The 16,769-nt window shown below is 36.7% G+C and overlaps 1 protein-coding gene across 18 annotated transcripts in view; it reads left to right on the plus strand.

Annotated features, from left to right (window-relative positions):
• Window positions 1–16,769, plus strand: part of Cntln (centlein) — a 281,691-nt gene that overhangs the window by 96,700 nt on the left and 168,222 nt on the right. For all 18 annotated transcript variants that reach the window (XM_063288373.1, XM_063288380.1, XM_063288375.1 and 15 more), the window contains exon 8: window positions 380–574. In XM_063288373.1, coding sequence (XP_063144443.1) covers window positions 380–574 — 195 coding nt within the window. The remainder of the gene's footprint in view (window positions 1–379; window positions 575–16,769) is intronic.

Raw genomic sequence — 16,769 nt, forward strand, 5'->3', positions numbered from 1 at the left:
ATTCCTAATGAAATATGTAGTATGCTTCTATATCGTTTTCTAACAAATTACAGAAAATTTCACATCAATGCAATCTTTAGAATGATTTAAAAAAATTGGTCCATTCTAGTAGAATTGCCATTGCTTATTCAAGACTTTTTTTTACATGTAAAAGATTCTATAGCTTAGAATCTTTTCTTTTATATGTAACACTCTTCTTATCAGTTATCCTGGCCATACCATTTTTTACCTTTTGAATGTCAGATAGTTATATGTTGATATCACTTATACATTGTGTCTGCTTGTTGGCTATTATTGTATGTTCATATTAGTTCATGTATATGTAAATGTATATGCACAAGCTTGCCTTATTGATTATATCATTTTTGTTTTTTAACAGCTTTATAATGAATTACATATTTGTTTTGAAACTACAAAATCAAATGAAGCTATGCTCCAGCAAAGAGTTGCTAATCTTCAGCATCAACTGTTTCAAAAAGAACAGGAAAATGTAAAATTAAAAGAAAAACTTCAGGAATCACAAGGAACACTGGGTTTATCACCGCACGAGAGTGATTCAAACCACTCAGCAAAGGTGAGAGATTTCCAAAAACGTTACCAGTTAACACTTTATGTTTTATTTGTGATTGTGAATGTTGTAGATAGTTCATATTCAAAAGGGAATGCATGTAGAAATACAGAAGATATTAAATATAGATGCCTTGTGTGTGGGTGTGTATGTGTGTGTGATGCACTTATGCATTTGCTTTTATGTGTGGAAACCTGAGCTTGATGTTAGATAGCCTCTCTCACTCTCTCCCTTGCTTTTAGAGGCAGATACCAGCTCCAGTGGTCTACCTGTATCTTCTCTCCCAGCAGTATGGTCACAGATATATGCCATGGTGCCTGATTTGCTTTGCGTTTTAGGGATCAGAAATCAGATTTCCATGCTTCTGTGGCAAGCATTTTACTTATGTTTTCGGTTTTGTTCATTGCCAACTTGACAGGCTTCTAGGCACATCTGTGGAGGATTGGTTAGCCTCTGGGCATGCCCATGAAGATTATACTGAGTAGGTTAATTGAGGTGGGGAGATGTACATTAAAGGGGGATGACATTATTCCTTGGGCTTTGGTTTTTTACTGCACAGAAAAGACAATGTAAGCTGGGCATAGATATTCATCATTTTGTGTTTTTAGACTGCAGTGTGGCTAACTGCTTCAGGCTTCTGATGCCTTGACTTCCCTTGGACCTGACCTTTTTGACTTGAGTGGCTTCTGTCAGGGTGTTTTACTAAAGAGAAAGGAGAAGAAACTAAGACACTGAGTCCTCATCATCACCCTCACCTAACCCTCAGCAACTATAGGCTTGACAATTACTAACTGATATTTTCACATAAACTGCACCTGTCCTGAACATATACAGGTTATTATTTGCTTATAATTATTCCCTAAAAATCAATGTAATAATTCTTTACGCAGTATTTATTACATCAGGTATAATATGTAGAAATGACTTAAAACATATAGGAAAGCAAGTAAAAGTTATATGCAAATATTGTGATTTGTTCTAAAATTTGGACTTGAGCATTTGTAGATTTAAAAGGGATTCAGATCCAATGCCCTATAGATATCCAAGGAAAAATTAGTGGTTATTGTGGTTATGTGGTTATTGAAGAGAAAATTAATAGGTCATGGCTAGTTGAGACTCTAACTTAAATCATAAAGTAAAAAGGGTGTCTAAGAGTATGTCTCATAATATTTGCCATAATATGTGTTATATAATACTTGATTCATATTAGTGGTAGCCTTTTCCTGATACTACATTGGCTGGAATTCTGAACAGGTCATTTGATTTTCTACACATTTGTTATGTTATGTGAATGCCATGAGCAGCACAGCAACACATGGACCTAGGATGGCTTGTGTAATGGTAGACAGAGACACAGGACTGTGGGTTCACTTCAGGAGCGAGCATGTCTTTAAATTTCCATTGCTGTTTATGTATTGTTTGCTGTGTACTAAGGAGAGCTCTGCAGGCAGAAGGTGAGCCTACAGCCTCTTGGAGCCTTTTATCTGAGTTCCTCCTTTGGCACGTCTCTGCCTTGAGAGTCTTCTTTTGCCTGAACTTCCTCCCAGACATAATCTCCTGCCTACAGTTTTCCCACAATTTCTTAGCCATCTTTTGGTCAGATTCATGCCTGAGAAGGGAGCTTCAGACCAACTGGACCTTGCCAGACATGAACAAACTTTGTATATCTTAAAGCAAGTTTCCTTATAAATAAATACTGATATTAATAGTATTTATGTCTTAGCCTTTATGGTATGTCTTTTAGATAATCTCAAGATGGCATCACACTTAGTGTTTTTTAAATTTTATTCAATTTAGCATAACTAATGTGGGCTACCTGTCACCAGTCACATTTCCAAAGAAAAATGGGCTGAACTTTCCCAGCAGCTATCAGCTGAGAGCAAGTATTTAAGCTAGGAATGGGACTTGGGAGCTTGCTGTCCATCCAAGAATTTTGGACTTTTGGAATTTTGACTAGGTTGATCTTGTTCAAGTCTTGTTCAGGTAACCACGGCTGCTTTGAGTTCATGTGCAATAGTTTTGTCATGTCCAGAAGGTATCATTTCATACTTCTCCATGACATTCCCTGACTCAGACGGCCTCTCTCCCTACTGTGCTTCCACACTCCCTAAGCCTTGGGAGGGAGAAGGGTGATATGGATAACCCTCTACAGCTGAGCACTCCAGGTCACTTATTCCCATATGGATAGAGCAAAACAAAACAAAGCAAAAACAAACTCCTTTTATCCCCTGTCCAAACAGCACAAATTTATTGGTATACAAGTACATATTTGGAAACCAATGTAGCAATATGAGCATTTAGAAAAATATTAGCTTACTTTTGGGATCTTTGACTTCCTCAGACATGGGCTTTTGACTAGATTTACTGTTCTGGATATGAAATAGTTCCTATGGAAAAAACCCTCAAATCTAACCCATTCATGACTGCCATGCTGATGTTACAGTCTTGCCTTTTAGACTAGAATTGTAGCATGCAGAGCCAAAACTTGGTAAGACTGGTGATGGCTTTTTCCCCCAGTAACCTAATAGCAACTTCTGGCACTATGGTTGCTATGCAGCTGGCAGAGTTTCCTGGTCAGTTCGAGATTGGTTTTCCATGTCCTGCAACCAAAGTGTGTGGTATCTTCAGTGATATTGTCTTACCATCTAGTTTTGATGGGAAGCCAAGAATAATGGATTTTTTTCTTTATGTGGTTTCCCTGACCAATAAATCTTGGGCCAGTATCCTATATCTGGCATTGAGACTTTCATTTAATAATTTATGTCTTATGAGGACAGCATTGTCAACCCATGGAGAGTGACTATTCAAACTCCATTTTCTTAATAATATTTTCAAATTAGCTTACAAACCAGTGGTTTTCCATAGATTTTTAAATATAACCTTAGAGTTACTTAATCCAGCCCTACTCCTCCTCCTCCTCCCCCCACCCAACCAAGGTGATCACTGTTTAAATCTTTAACCTTCCGTGTTCCCTCCCTCCCCTGTCCTCAATGTCACTTCTGTTCTACTATCTTTCTAATTAAATTTTATTGGGGTTGCAAGATCAAGATTCCCATAAAACATTATCATACACCCTTTATTCTGGTTCCCCTAACCCCACATTTCTCTATCCCTAGCCCCTCAATTATTGAACCATTCTGCCCCCAGTATTTCCCCTTATACTTTCATTTTAACTGTATTGTACAATCACCACTCACTAATTGCATTCCCCCAGTGGCCAGTTCCTAGTTTTGTACTTCCACATGGACCACAAGCTCAACACATGAAACAAAAGATTTAAAGCTGGGTTCAACATTAGAAAGAAAATAGTGATATTTGGTTTTGTAAGTCTGGGAGATTTCACTCAGTATGTTCTTTCTAGTTCTGTTTACCTGCAAATGCGATAAGTTCACTTTCATAGCTGAGTAGTATTCCATCACAGTATTTACCATAGTATTCATTCACTCCATTTCCTAGCTAAGTATAGAATACAGAGAAAACCGAGACACAAGTATCTCCTGCTTAGAATGTAAAGTTCTTTTGGTCTATGCTTAGGAGTGCTAGAGTTGGTGCAGATGTTACAGTATAGCTCCTCCTTTTTTGAGAAAGTGCCAGACTGAAACAGAAAGTGGTTATCCTAGGATCGCCAGCAACAATATATAAGGCTCCTCTGTATCCACACGTGTGCTAGCACTTGCTCTCATTTCTTTACCCATGATTGAAGTGAGGTAGGATCTCAAAGTAGTTCATTTTGACCTGCATCTCCATAATAATAGCAAAGGATGTTGAATACATTTTTAAGTGTTTAGTAGTCCCTTATATATTCTCTTCTCTCTTCTCGTCTCTTCCTCTTCTCTTCTCTCCTCTCCTCGTCTCGTCTCTTCTCTTCTCTTCCCTTCTCTGGTCCTCTCTCCTCTTCCCTCCCTCCCTCCCTCCCTCCTTCCCTCCTTCCTTCCTTCCTTCCTTCCTTTTTCTTTTTGTATATTATTCTAGACACTGATCTGTTGGATTTATAGCTGCTGAAGATTTTCTCCCATCCTCCGAGCTGCCTGTTCATTTGATTTTCCATTTGCTTTGGTACACAGAAGCGTTGTGAGTTCCTGAGATCCCATTGGTTATGTGCCTGTCCTATTTCCTTGTGCTTCCAGTGTTCTTCTCAGAAAGTCCACTCCTGTGTCTCTAAGTCACAACACTTTCCTCCTTTCCTCTCATGATTCCAGATATCATATCTTTTGTTGAGGTCCTGATCCATTTGGAGTTGAGTTATATGGAAAGCAAGACTTAGTGGTTCAGTTTTAATTGTTTTACATGTTAAAATTGAGGCTTCTCAGCACAATTTGTTGGGGATGTCTTTTCTCCAATGTATATTTTTGAGATCTGTGTCAGAATCACATGACTACAGTTGCATGGAATTATATTTCATTCCATTGATCTCTGTGGTGTGTTTGTGTGTGTGTGTGTGTGTGTGTGTGTGTGTGTGCGCACGCGCACGCGCACGCGCACGCAAGAGTGCTGAATTTCTTCATGTGTTGGTGCAGTATAATTTAAAGTCAGATGTGGTGATACCTTACTCAGTCTTCTTTATGTTCAAATTTACTTTACCTATCCTTAGTTCTTTGAGCCTACATACAAGCTTTGAGGTTGTTTTTCTATGTCTGTGTAGAATAGCCTTGGATTATGATTAGGATTTTGTCTAACCTACCAACTGCCTTTATAAACAGCACCATTTACAGTTCTTACCTTTTCCTACTCAGAGCATGAGCAGTCTTTCCATCTTCTGTGATCTTTCTCAAGTTCCCTTTCTAGTATCTTAACTTTTCAATGCAGAAATCTTTTGTTTCTTTGGTAATTATTTACATATAATGTGCGTGTGTGTGCGCTTGTGTGTGTGTGTATGTTTGTGTGAATGCACATGTGTGCATGTCTGTGTGTGTCTGTGTATATGTGTGGTGTGTGTCTATGTATATGTTTGTGTGAATGTACATGTGTGCATGTCTGTGTGTGTGTGTGTCTGTGTATGTCTGTCTGTGTGTGTGTGTATGTGTGAGTGTGTTTGTGGTGTGTGAGTGTGTGAGTGTCTGTGTGTGTGTCTGTGTGTAGGGGTGGCTATTGTAAATGGGCTTGTTTCCTTGACCAACGTTTTTCAATATGTTTGTCATTGTTATATAGGAAAGCCACTAATTTCTTCTCTGTATTAGTCTATAAACTGCCATTTGTTAAAAATGTTTATCAGCTGTAATTTTTTCTGGTGGAATCTTTAGGGTTTCCTTTGTATAAAACAATATCATCTGCAAACAAGAAAACATTGAATTATTTTATTATTCATATCCCTTTTATTTTCTTCTTTTGTCTTACATTATAACTAAGAATTTAAATACCGTATTGATAAGAGTAGAGAAAATAGATGTTCTTTCTTGTGATTAATTGGAATTCCTTGAATGCTCCTTTTAGCATGATGCCTACTATAGGCTTATTATATGAATTTTATAATTCGCATTATGATTTTTCCATTCATAACCTCTCGGAGTTATATTATGATAGGATGTTGAATTTTTTGTCAGACATTTTCTGTATTTATTGAGCTGATTAATAGGTTTCTTTTGTTTCTACAATGGATAATATTTATTGTTTTATATACATTTAACTATTACTATATTTCTCTAGTGAAGCAAATTAATGATGTTGGTTGCTCTTCTAAATTTAATCTTTAATTTGGGTTGCCAGCATTTGTTGAGAATTTTTGCTCGTGTATTTACATTCTGTACATTTCTTTTTATGTTGTACTTTTAAGTGTGTACTGGAGTCAGGGTAATACTGCCTTTATCAAAGGAGTTTTGAAGTGTTTCTTCCATTTCAATATTACAGCATAATCTCAGTGTGTTAGAATTAATTCTTTAAGTCAGGGCACAATTTTTCATTAAATCCATCTGGTCCTGGGCTTTTTCTAGTTGGTAGCCTTTTAATGACTGCTTTTACCTTGTCCCTGGTTATATACCTGCTTACATTATTTCATCTTGATTTAATTTGTATGTGTACACAACTAGAAATAAACCCACTGCTTTTAGATTTTCCAATATATTGAAATTGGGTTTATGGTCTCTTCATATGATTTTCTGTATTGCATTGATACCTGTCTCAGTATGTCACTTTAAACTTCCAATTGTGTTGTGAATCTTTCCCCCTTCTTTTGGCTAATTTAACTGTGGATTTTTAAAGCTTGATTAAGTTTCCAAGGAAATAACTTTTTGTCTCATTGTTTGTTTATATTGTTATTTTCATTTATATTTAGTTGATTTCTGCCCTGATTTTGATTGTTTCAATTTGTTTACTGCTTTGGAGTTTGTCTCCTTTTTGTCCCCAAACTCTAAGATGTATCATTAAGTTCTTAATGTGAAGTCTCAAATGTTTTAAATGCAGCACGTGACATTTGTGCTGTTGAGGGTTTTGCTGTTGCTTGCTTACTTGTTTCTCAACGTGATATGCTTACTTGTTTCTCAATGTGATATGGGCTAGGGTCTTTTGGGAAGAGAGATCCTTAGGGCACATTCTTGATTAATAATAGGTGTAAGAGGGCCCAGCCTCCTAGGGCCTCAGTTATATAAGAAAGCAGGCTGAGCACGTCTGGAGAGAAAGCAGGTGTTCTCTGTGCTCTGCTTCTAGGTTCTTGATTTGAGCTCCTGCCCTGATTGCCCTTCACGATGGACTCTGAGCTGTCAGATGAAATGAGTCCTTTCTTTCCCAAGTTACTTTGGTCGTGATATTAATGCTTTCCTCTGCAAACTGCTTTTGGTCATGGCAGTTATCACAGCAATAGATAGAAATGTCTAACCGTGCTGGGAACTTGACTCTCAGCACTGTGTCCCTGTATTACACAGAAGCCAGCGCTGTGTCCCTGTGTTCCACAGAAGCCAGTGCTGTGTCCCTGTGTTCCACAGAAGCCAGTGCTGTGTCCCTGTGTTCCACAGAAGCCAGCGCTGTGTCCCTGTGTTCCACAGAAGCCAGCGCTGTGTCCCTGTGTTCCACAGAAGCCAGCGCTGTGTCCCTGTGTTATACAGAAGCCAGCGCTGTGTCCCTGTGTTACACAACCCAGTGCTTGTCCCTGTGTTCCACAGATACCCTTGTGTTGTGTTTTTTCATTCAGTCCTAGGGATTTTGCTTTATTTACTTCTTGTGATTTTCAGGGATCTATCTATCATCTAGTCATGTAACGTTTGTGTTCCTATTGCATATTTACGCAGTTGTGGTCCAATAGAATACTGGGCACTTGCTGAGGCTTGCTGTCTGTCCTAACGATGACTAATTTTGGAGAAATTTCTATGGATTGCTGAGAAGAATGTGTATTATTTAGTTTCTGGTTGTAATGTTCTTTACATGTCTGTCCAGTTCATTTAATGTATTTTTTACAGATAACTCCACAGTTGCTTTGTATAGCTTTTGTCTGGATAAACTGTCTATTCTTGAGATTAGGTGTTGAAATCACGTGTGATATCTGCGTTGGGGTTGATTCTACCTTTGGTAGTATTTGTTGTATGGAATTGGATGCACATATGTTTGGTGTATATCTCTTTAGAATTGTAATACCATCTTAGTAGATTATTTGTTTAATAGGTTTAAAGTATTATCCTTCTTTATCTCTTTTGATAAGTTTTGGTGAAGTTTTTTGTTTTTTTATCAGATATCCTGCTTGTTTCTTAGTTACATTTGCTTGGAATACCTTTCCCCATCCTTTTACCCACAAGTGTCTGTTATTGATGTTGAGGAGTGTTTATCAAAAGCAGCAAAATGATGGCTCTTGTTTTTCCAATTCAATCTACTTGTCTGTGTCTTTATACTAGAGAATTGAAGAGATGTTTATTCCGAGTTATTATTGATATGTGTGTATTAATTCCTGTTCTTTCGATGATTTTTGTGGTGTCTTCTTAGACCTATATGTTCCTGAGGAGTTTACCTGTCTCTCCAGTCTGAAGCACTCCTTTTAGTATCTTCAGCATAGCTGTTTTCTTGTCATAGAATGTTTTTGTTTGTCCTTCCACTGTAATAGATATGTGGATTCTAACATTTATGGCTAGTAATTGTGGTCTTTTACAACTTGGAACTTATCTTTCTAAAACTTAGTGGTTGAAAACACTTATGCTTGACTTTATGATGGACCTGCCATTTTAAGTGACTTGACCTCTCTTGAGTGGTTGGTGTCCCTTCTTCATTCTGTGTTTTAACTATTGTATGCTGTGTGGAGTTTATATTTGGGTCTGATTTATTGACTTCTGTATGATTCTTCTACTTGGGTTGGTCTGTCTTTAAGTTTGGAAAACTTTCTTCTCTGGTTTATTGAAGACATTCTGTGTCTGTTCCTCATCTTCCTCTTTAAATTCCACTTCTACCTTCAATAATAGTTCCTACTCAGGATTCAACACGCCTCACATGCATCATTCTATCTTCCTTGCTGCTGGTTGTGATTTTCCATAGCCTCTTGGAAGCCTACTCTGCCAGACCCTTGCTTTAACAGCCCCACTGTTATAGAAGTCCTCTGCCTCCGTCTTACCCCAGGTCCGTTCTGACCTCCTCTCTGGTTCCACAGTTTTCACTCCCTTGTTAAATTGTATTTAAACTTCCACTTTCCATGTAGTTTCTCTTTGGTAAGTATCCTGTTAATTTGTAGTTTACAGATGTGCATGGTCTTTTCCATACCTGCTAGGAAAATGAGCTCTGCATTATTGTACCACAGGTGCTTTCACAGGCATTGTCTGTCCAGTTTATTAATGGCTCATAGGTCTTTGGAATTCGTTTCTAGCAAAATTTCAAGAAGTTTTTTTTTTCTTCTCTGGAACCCTTTTCTTAAAATTAGGATTTTTGTGTGTGACTCAGCAGATTGTAAACGTCACTACTTTCCGTGTCTGCCTGTCCCTCTGCGGTGGAGTTCAACGGGACAAGAGAAACTGATACCTTCTCTTCTATTCCCACTGCCTTTGTAGGGGCTGGTGTTCCAAGTTCTGTGCCTTTAGAATGAACATGTTAAAAATACACATTCTCTTTATATACCCAGCTTGTCACTCCAAAAATTATCAAGTATTCCACATCACTAGTGTCAGAACTCCAAGTGGAAGGAAATATCAAATTTGGAAGGGAATTTCTACTTGTAATTAGGAATCGTTGTCTCTAGATTGAAAAGGTGTGTTGTCCTTCTTTAAAACTCAGTACTGGATTTAAATTATAAAGTAATGAAGCAAAGCAAAACAGAAAAGAGTGTCAGTTATTCTCAGCTTTGACGGTCATTTGCTTGTTTTTGCCCACAGAGGTCTGGACTTACTAGTGACTATTAGGCACCGACTGAAATGTTTGAATTTATCATTTGACAGAACTGGTCGGACTACAGGACTTTACTCTCCAGCTCAGAATGCTGCTAAAACTAAGCTTTGCTATAGGGAACTGGGACATACTTGTACCATAGTCAGATACTGTTTTACCTTTGTTTGCCTTTATTACTCTAATTTATCATTATTTCTATTATTTTTCTCATTTTCACAATGCTATTAATATTTTACTTTCTTTGGCATAATACTATCGCTAGACCAAAGAACTTTTAACATATTAGGACAAGATACCATGTATAGTAAGTATACTTTGAAGTCATGTTTGACACCTCCTTCTTTGACTCTCAATTGCTTTTTAATTTATACACATAATCTTTCTTTTCAAGTTGATTTCATTTATTAAAGTACTCTTTTGTATGTGCATAGTTTATTTTTATAGAGCACATGGCTACTGACGCACAGCAGTTGTATAAAGCAGTGGAGCGCACTGCAGAATCTCCGTGATGCTTTCCTGGTGCACTGATCATGTCAGTCCGCCTTCTGCCTGTCCTGTTCCCCAGCTGTTCAGAGCTCTCTTTAAGCCACTCTTAGCATTCTTATCTTAACTCAGTTGTTTATGTGGATATGGCCACACAAGTATAGAGGGGTTATAGCTTAAAAACTTCACGTGTAATCAACTGCGAGGAGATAAGAACAGCATATAATATTAGGACATGACGTTTAGCACTGATAAATAATGAGTGTCTTAAAAGACAATTTTGAAGTTTTTATCTATTGTAAATCTTAACAACTCTTCCTAAAGCTCTTTGTGCATTATTTCTCGTTAAAATCATACAGCTCTTCTATTCTGCATGAAAACAAGCTATTCCTGCTTTTATAAGACTGCCAATAGATATTATAGTATTTTAAACTTTAAAATTCAAGAATAAAATCTCCCAGCATACTAAAATCTAGGATTTTAGTATGTAGAGTGGAAAGTGCAACTCCAATTTAACTGCTCTATAGCGGCACCCTGCTCGCACTGTAATAAAACTTAAGAATGTTTAGTGATTTTTTTTTCTGTACTATTATTCAAAATTACATTACCCTTACTGAAATCTGAATGGCTTTTAGTGGATTAATTAAACTGTAGCTGGCTTGCCATCTGGGCACTGCCTCTTTAGCTGTCTTTCCATGGAAAATTTCTCATGGAGTAAAGAGTGTTTTTCCTTAGAATATAGCTGCAGGGCTTCACTTTCTGAAAAACAAATAGTTCCATCTATTTTGCATAAGATTTGCAATGGAATGCACTTGTAAATGTGAATGAAATTTAGTGTAAGCCCTATTACTGCTCCTTCCAAAGTTATTTATTAAACAATGTAAGATTTTTATGTCCCATTATGAATTGTATGTATTCTGAACTTTTCCTAATGCTCTTTGTGCATTATTGTCACAACATTTGAACTCATTATAGTCATATAGCTCTTCTATTCTACATGAAAATAAGCTGCTTTTGCTTTCAAAATAGATGTTCTTATATTTTAAACTTAATTACAATAAATGTATATATATGTTTCTGTGTATAAATATATATTTGTGTTATATCTCTATCTCTCTATATGCCTATATCTATCTTAGGTAACCTTAGGTAGACTCCTAGATTTAGGCTAAATGTGAAAAAATGAGGAGGGAATTAGCTAAATCTGATTTTTATAGCTCAAGTGGTTTCATTAAATTACAGTTCTCTGTGTTGTTCATTAATGAACGTGTGCCATATGCTTTAACTGTTCTGGTCAATAGCTGATAAAAAGGACTTGTGGATTTACCTTTTTTTTTTTCCCATAGAACTCTGGATAAAAATATCTATGTGATGGGCTTTTATCAAAGGAGTTACTTTGAATTCAGTAACTACTACTGAGGCAATATGGCTCGCAATTTGCGACCCAAAGGTAGTCATACATTATTGGAATACAGCCTACTGCGCCTCACATTACACAGATGTGAAGGCCTGATTATAGCTGCTTCATAATTAACAGTGATCCGATTTGTTTTGTGGCATAAATGGTGCATGTGTAGAACATTAGCCATGGCACTCTCATTCAAATTCAACTCAAGGGCTCAGCGGCAGGCGGGTCACGAGCTTCAGGGAGTGGAAGCACAAGCTACTCCATATGTTCTTGCTGTATCTTACTATGGCTATGAGTGCAAGATAAGTTCCCCAAAGAACCTAATCGTGTTCTGTAATTACAGCACGGCTTTCTGCTGGCTAGAATGAGGGAGAAGCTAAAACACTCCCTCATCAGATAATTTGTAAATTACTTTACATGGCGGATGCCTAACTCAGTTGGTTTTCAACTGCTGAAATTATAAATAATTGTAACAGATGTGGCAATATGGCTGGCCTCCAATAAATGAGGCCCTTGATAATTTGGCCAACCCTTTGACAGGCCAATTTAATAAAATGTGAACAAAATCTTCTTGCTAATAATTTATCATCCTTTTTCCCAATAGAATAAATTTAATTACCCTAGCAGTTAACAAGGTCACACCCAGATGCCAAACCCGGCTCCAGTTTTGATAATGCAATCAGGAATTGAGAGGTGATGACAGCGTTGTTGTTTTTTTCATTACCTGGCTTCACATAAACACAGGTGGCGTAGCTTTCTTGTCAGTTTTTAATAATTACAGGCTATTATGGAATGCATAGTTAGCAGATTGAAAACCACACTTTAGTGGATTTGTTTGAGTATGATTGAGGCTTTAATGTATAGAGATGATAGTGTATAACAAGCATGGTCCCTTGCTCACATCATTCCTACACACAGTTTGATTTTGTTACTAGTGACATAGTGCTAAGTGTTATAGAAGTTAGAGCACGCATATAATAAATGATTGATCGTACCCCAAAGTCATCCATTTAGAGATATGCCACGGAGGAAACTTAATTCCTTGAGCCTAAAAGTTCACTTTAGGATACTATCAATATACACTTTAAATATTCAGACTTGTGAACTTTAAAAGAAAGAGAAGCTTGTAGTATTTTTGAAAACTATGAGTAAATATTTCATTTCATTTTGTCATTTTGGGTTAAAAGGAAATCTATAAGAAGTATTAGCATTTTAAAACATTTTTAAGCACTTCCAGTATTTAGTTTATCCTTACTATTGGAATTGATACTCAATGTACATACTGTGGAATTGACACTTTAAATATTCCTTTATTACATACATCACTAGTGTTGCCTCAGAAGTATAATTTTTATATTTCAGACACCAAAACTTAGTGTGTAATGGCATGACTTTCTGCCTGTAAATGCTGTCGTCTGTAGACCTGCTAGCAATAGAGCCATTCAGGGTTGGGTTTTATACAGTCTATGGAAGGAGACTTATGATGTTATATTTTTGCCTTTTATTCATTAATGTGTATATGACATAAATCTCAGATATGTGAAGGTACTAGATTTGAATGATGTTAGTACTGAATATAGTTGGAATGTGAAAGTTGGATATTATTTATGAACAAGATAGTGATATTTTTGTGACTTCTAAATGTCAATATTTGTACTTTACAAAGAGAGCAGTTTCAGTGTTAGACTCTTCTTAGTTTGTGGCCTTTCTAAAAGTGAGGTACAGGTGACAAGGGGGATGCTGATTTCATTCGTGGGCTTCAGTGATAAAACTTTTGATTTGAAGTATCTTGCTAAATGGGTGTGATTTTCCCCCTTAGAAGTCTGGATGCTGGGTTATGGGCAGGTGAGAGAACATTGTTTGTTTATGAACTGGCAGCTGGATAATGCCAATAAACTAAACAAAGCCAAATAAACTAAAAAGTAGCCGGAGGCTTGTAATTATAGAAACAGTTATAAAATCCCATAAAATGGATGCTACTTTTTTGGGATTAGCTATTTGTAAAATGTTAATACAAAACAGAATTCAGTTTCTCATGAGAAAAAACTAATTTTTGTGATATATAGACTTTTTATACCCTGTCATCTTTTGAAATGTTTACTTAAAAAAAACAAAATTATCTTAAGGACCAATTTGTAAAGGTATTATATAGCATTTATTTATCAGACTGAGGGCCTTGGGTTCAATTTTTAGCACCAAATCAAAATGGTGATTATTTCCAACTGTAGGTTTTTACATACATATTCCTCTGATAGTTTCTTATCACAGTAACTACGACCTCACACTGTACCATTATATTACAAGAAAAAAAATCTAAAACGTAGCCCAAGACTTGTATTATAGAGAAATTTATAAAGTAATTATTTCCAAGGTCAAAAATTTTAAGATGTTAAGGGTAATAAGAACAGACTTCCCTAAAGAAGTCAGTTGGTTCCTAGCTCCACTTTGTTCTGTATATAAACAGCCCTTAAAGAAGAAAAAGATGCATGATGATATATAAGGAGGTAAACCATCATATATGTGCTTTGAATATACAATTACACTATTTGTATCCAATAATGCTAAGTTTGAAAAGGAGTAGGTCAAGATACAGTGCAGTAAGACACAAGAGTGAATGTGTAATTCAGTAACGTCATAAATACTACTTTACCAGGGGAGCATGATCCCTAACTGTAGTCACAAAGCCTTGGGAATAGCATCTAGCTATTGTGCTTTGCTTATGGTTTATCTCCCAAGTTCCATTTGTTGTGTACTTTTTCTTCAGTGTGGAGATGTCAGAAGCCTTAACACCTTTGAGTGGGGATGGTGGAAGAGAACTAGGTTATTGGGGATGTTGTGCTTGGAAGGAATTGGTGTAGTTTTTGTGTGACCAGTCAGTTAATGACTGACAGAGTTGTTGTAAGAAAATTAGCTTGAGCCAGGTAGTTATGGTACACAACTTTAATATCAGTACTTGGGAGGTAGCGGCAGCTGGATCTCCATGAGTTCAAGGCCACCCTGATCTACAGAGTTCTAGGATAGCCAGGACTATACAGGGAAACTCTGTCTCTAAAAAAAGAAAGAAAGAAGCAAGTGAGCTTGTCTTATATTTGGTCTGTTTCTTTAGAACCTAATTTTCCTTGTTGCTCTCTGTCATGATGTGATGTGGCAAGGAAGTCTGTCTTCAAAACTGGAACCATTTTGCTGGGGCTTTCAGCTTCCAAATGTGTGATAGCTAAGCCGTTTTTCCTCATGTATATGATGCAGCTCCAGCTGTTCTGTTGTAACAGTAGAACATGGGTGCAGCGACAGGGATGCAGTACCTGTATCATTCCAGATGTTCTGTTGTAGTAATAGAACATGAGTGTAATGACAGGGATACAGTGCTTCTATCTCTCCAGATGTTCTGTTGTAGGAGTAGATCATAGATGCAATGACAGGGATACAGTTTCTTCAAAACTCATAACCCTAGCATGCTATGAAGACTGATGGACATACATCATTTAGTGATCAATCACGCTCATCCGAAATAAGGAAACTGAAACAATCAAGAGGAGCCTCATGCGATATGCCAATCAAATATAATATGCCCCAAATGGGAAACTGAAATACAGAAGACATTAAAGTTAAAAAAAAAGTTAAAGAATGCTGAGTAGACTGTAGTTGATAACAATGTTTGGATTTGGTTAGTCATAATTTAAGATATCAACAGTAGGGGGAATTGGGTAGGGAAAGGGGACAGAAGAACTCTAGGAAATGCTTCTTATATCTTTCTGCACAAGTAAACCTGTTCTTGAAAGTGTCCACTGAGGGCTGGCAAGATGGCTCAGTGAGTAATGGAGCTTGCTCCCAGATCACTGGCCAGAGATCAATCTCCAGAACCATGTGGATGAAAAAAGAATGAACTTCCATGAGTTTTCCTTTGGCCTTTCCTGCATACACCTACTTCCTCTATGGATTCACCCAAGTAAACAACTGTTATAAATATTGTTGAATGTATATTAATTTTTAAAAATACCTTTAAAGGGAAGAACTATTATTGTCCTCTTCCTTGAAAGTCTGCAATTAGAGCTGACTTCTGTTCATTCCTTTTTTTTTGCAGGAAACAGTGAGAAATATTTAATGAATTGTTCACTGGAAAAACCATAAAAATATGAAAATTGACACTTCATCTTTCCACTTAACGTTTCTGACACCATAAATTCTTAGCTCTGTTTTATGCTGGCCTGGTACTCTGTGCCTGCCACATGGCCTTTATCCTCTACTCATCATGGACACATTTCTGAGTCCTTAGCATAATTATAATACTGAGTGTATTTCTATGGATTTTGATGCATATTTTCAAATTTCTCTAGAAAGTTAAAGTGGATTAAACTTCTCTAACAGTGTTCTTAAAGCATAGAAGTCATAAATTGGGAAAAACTTTATCTGGGAGTCTCTTGGAAAATAAGTAGAGTGGTATTTTTCTTGAAAACAACTGGGTAGAAATACCATGAATGAGTCCTTACACTAGAACAGCAGTGTAGACAGTGTGATGTTTTATGGTTTTTCAGAACAGTCTTGCTGTACAGCCCCAGTTACCAGGGATTTTCATGTGTACTGGGTGACCTCATGCTCAGCAATGCTCCTGTCCTAAGTCGAGGTTGCAGCTATTCAGCACCATGCCCAGGCTTTACTTACACTAAAAGATGCTTGTTTAAAGGAAAAAAGTGAAAATTTATGAATATATCTCTTGTTAAAGTGATAAAAGTCAAGAGGTAGTGCCCCATTTAAAGGACACATGAATTTATATAATTTGAGAAAAAGACAAAATAAAATTACAGAAGATGATGGATCAAACATCTCTGCTTAATGAGTTTGAGACCCAGTACAACCCGTTTTGTTTGCTTGCCTTATCTGCTAGATCCTATGTAAATTTGAATTATTCTTTTCAAAATTTAACCGTTGCTTGTTGAATTTTTAAAATGCTGCTTAAATAACTTTTTATTATAGAAATATCACTAATATCAATGAAAATAATATAAGAAGATATAGTTTCAGTGTTTA

This window comes from Rattus norvegicus, chromosome 5, assembly GCF_036323735.1.
Source record: "Rattus norvegicus strain BN/NHsdMcwi chromosome 5, GRCr8, whole genome shotgun sequence".
Lineage (NCBI taxonomy): Eukaryota > Metazoa > Chordata > Mammalia > Rodentia > Muridae > Rattus > Rattus norvegicus.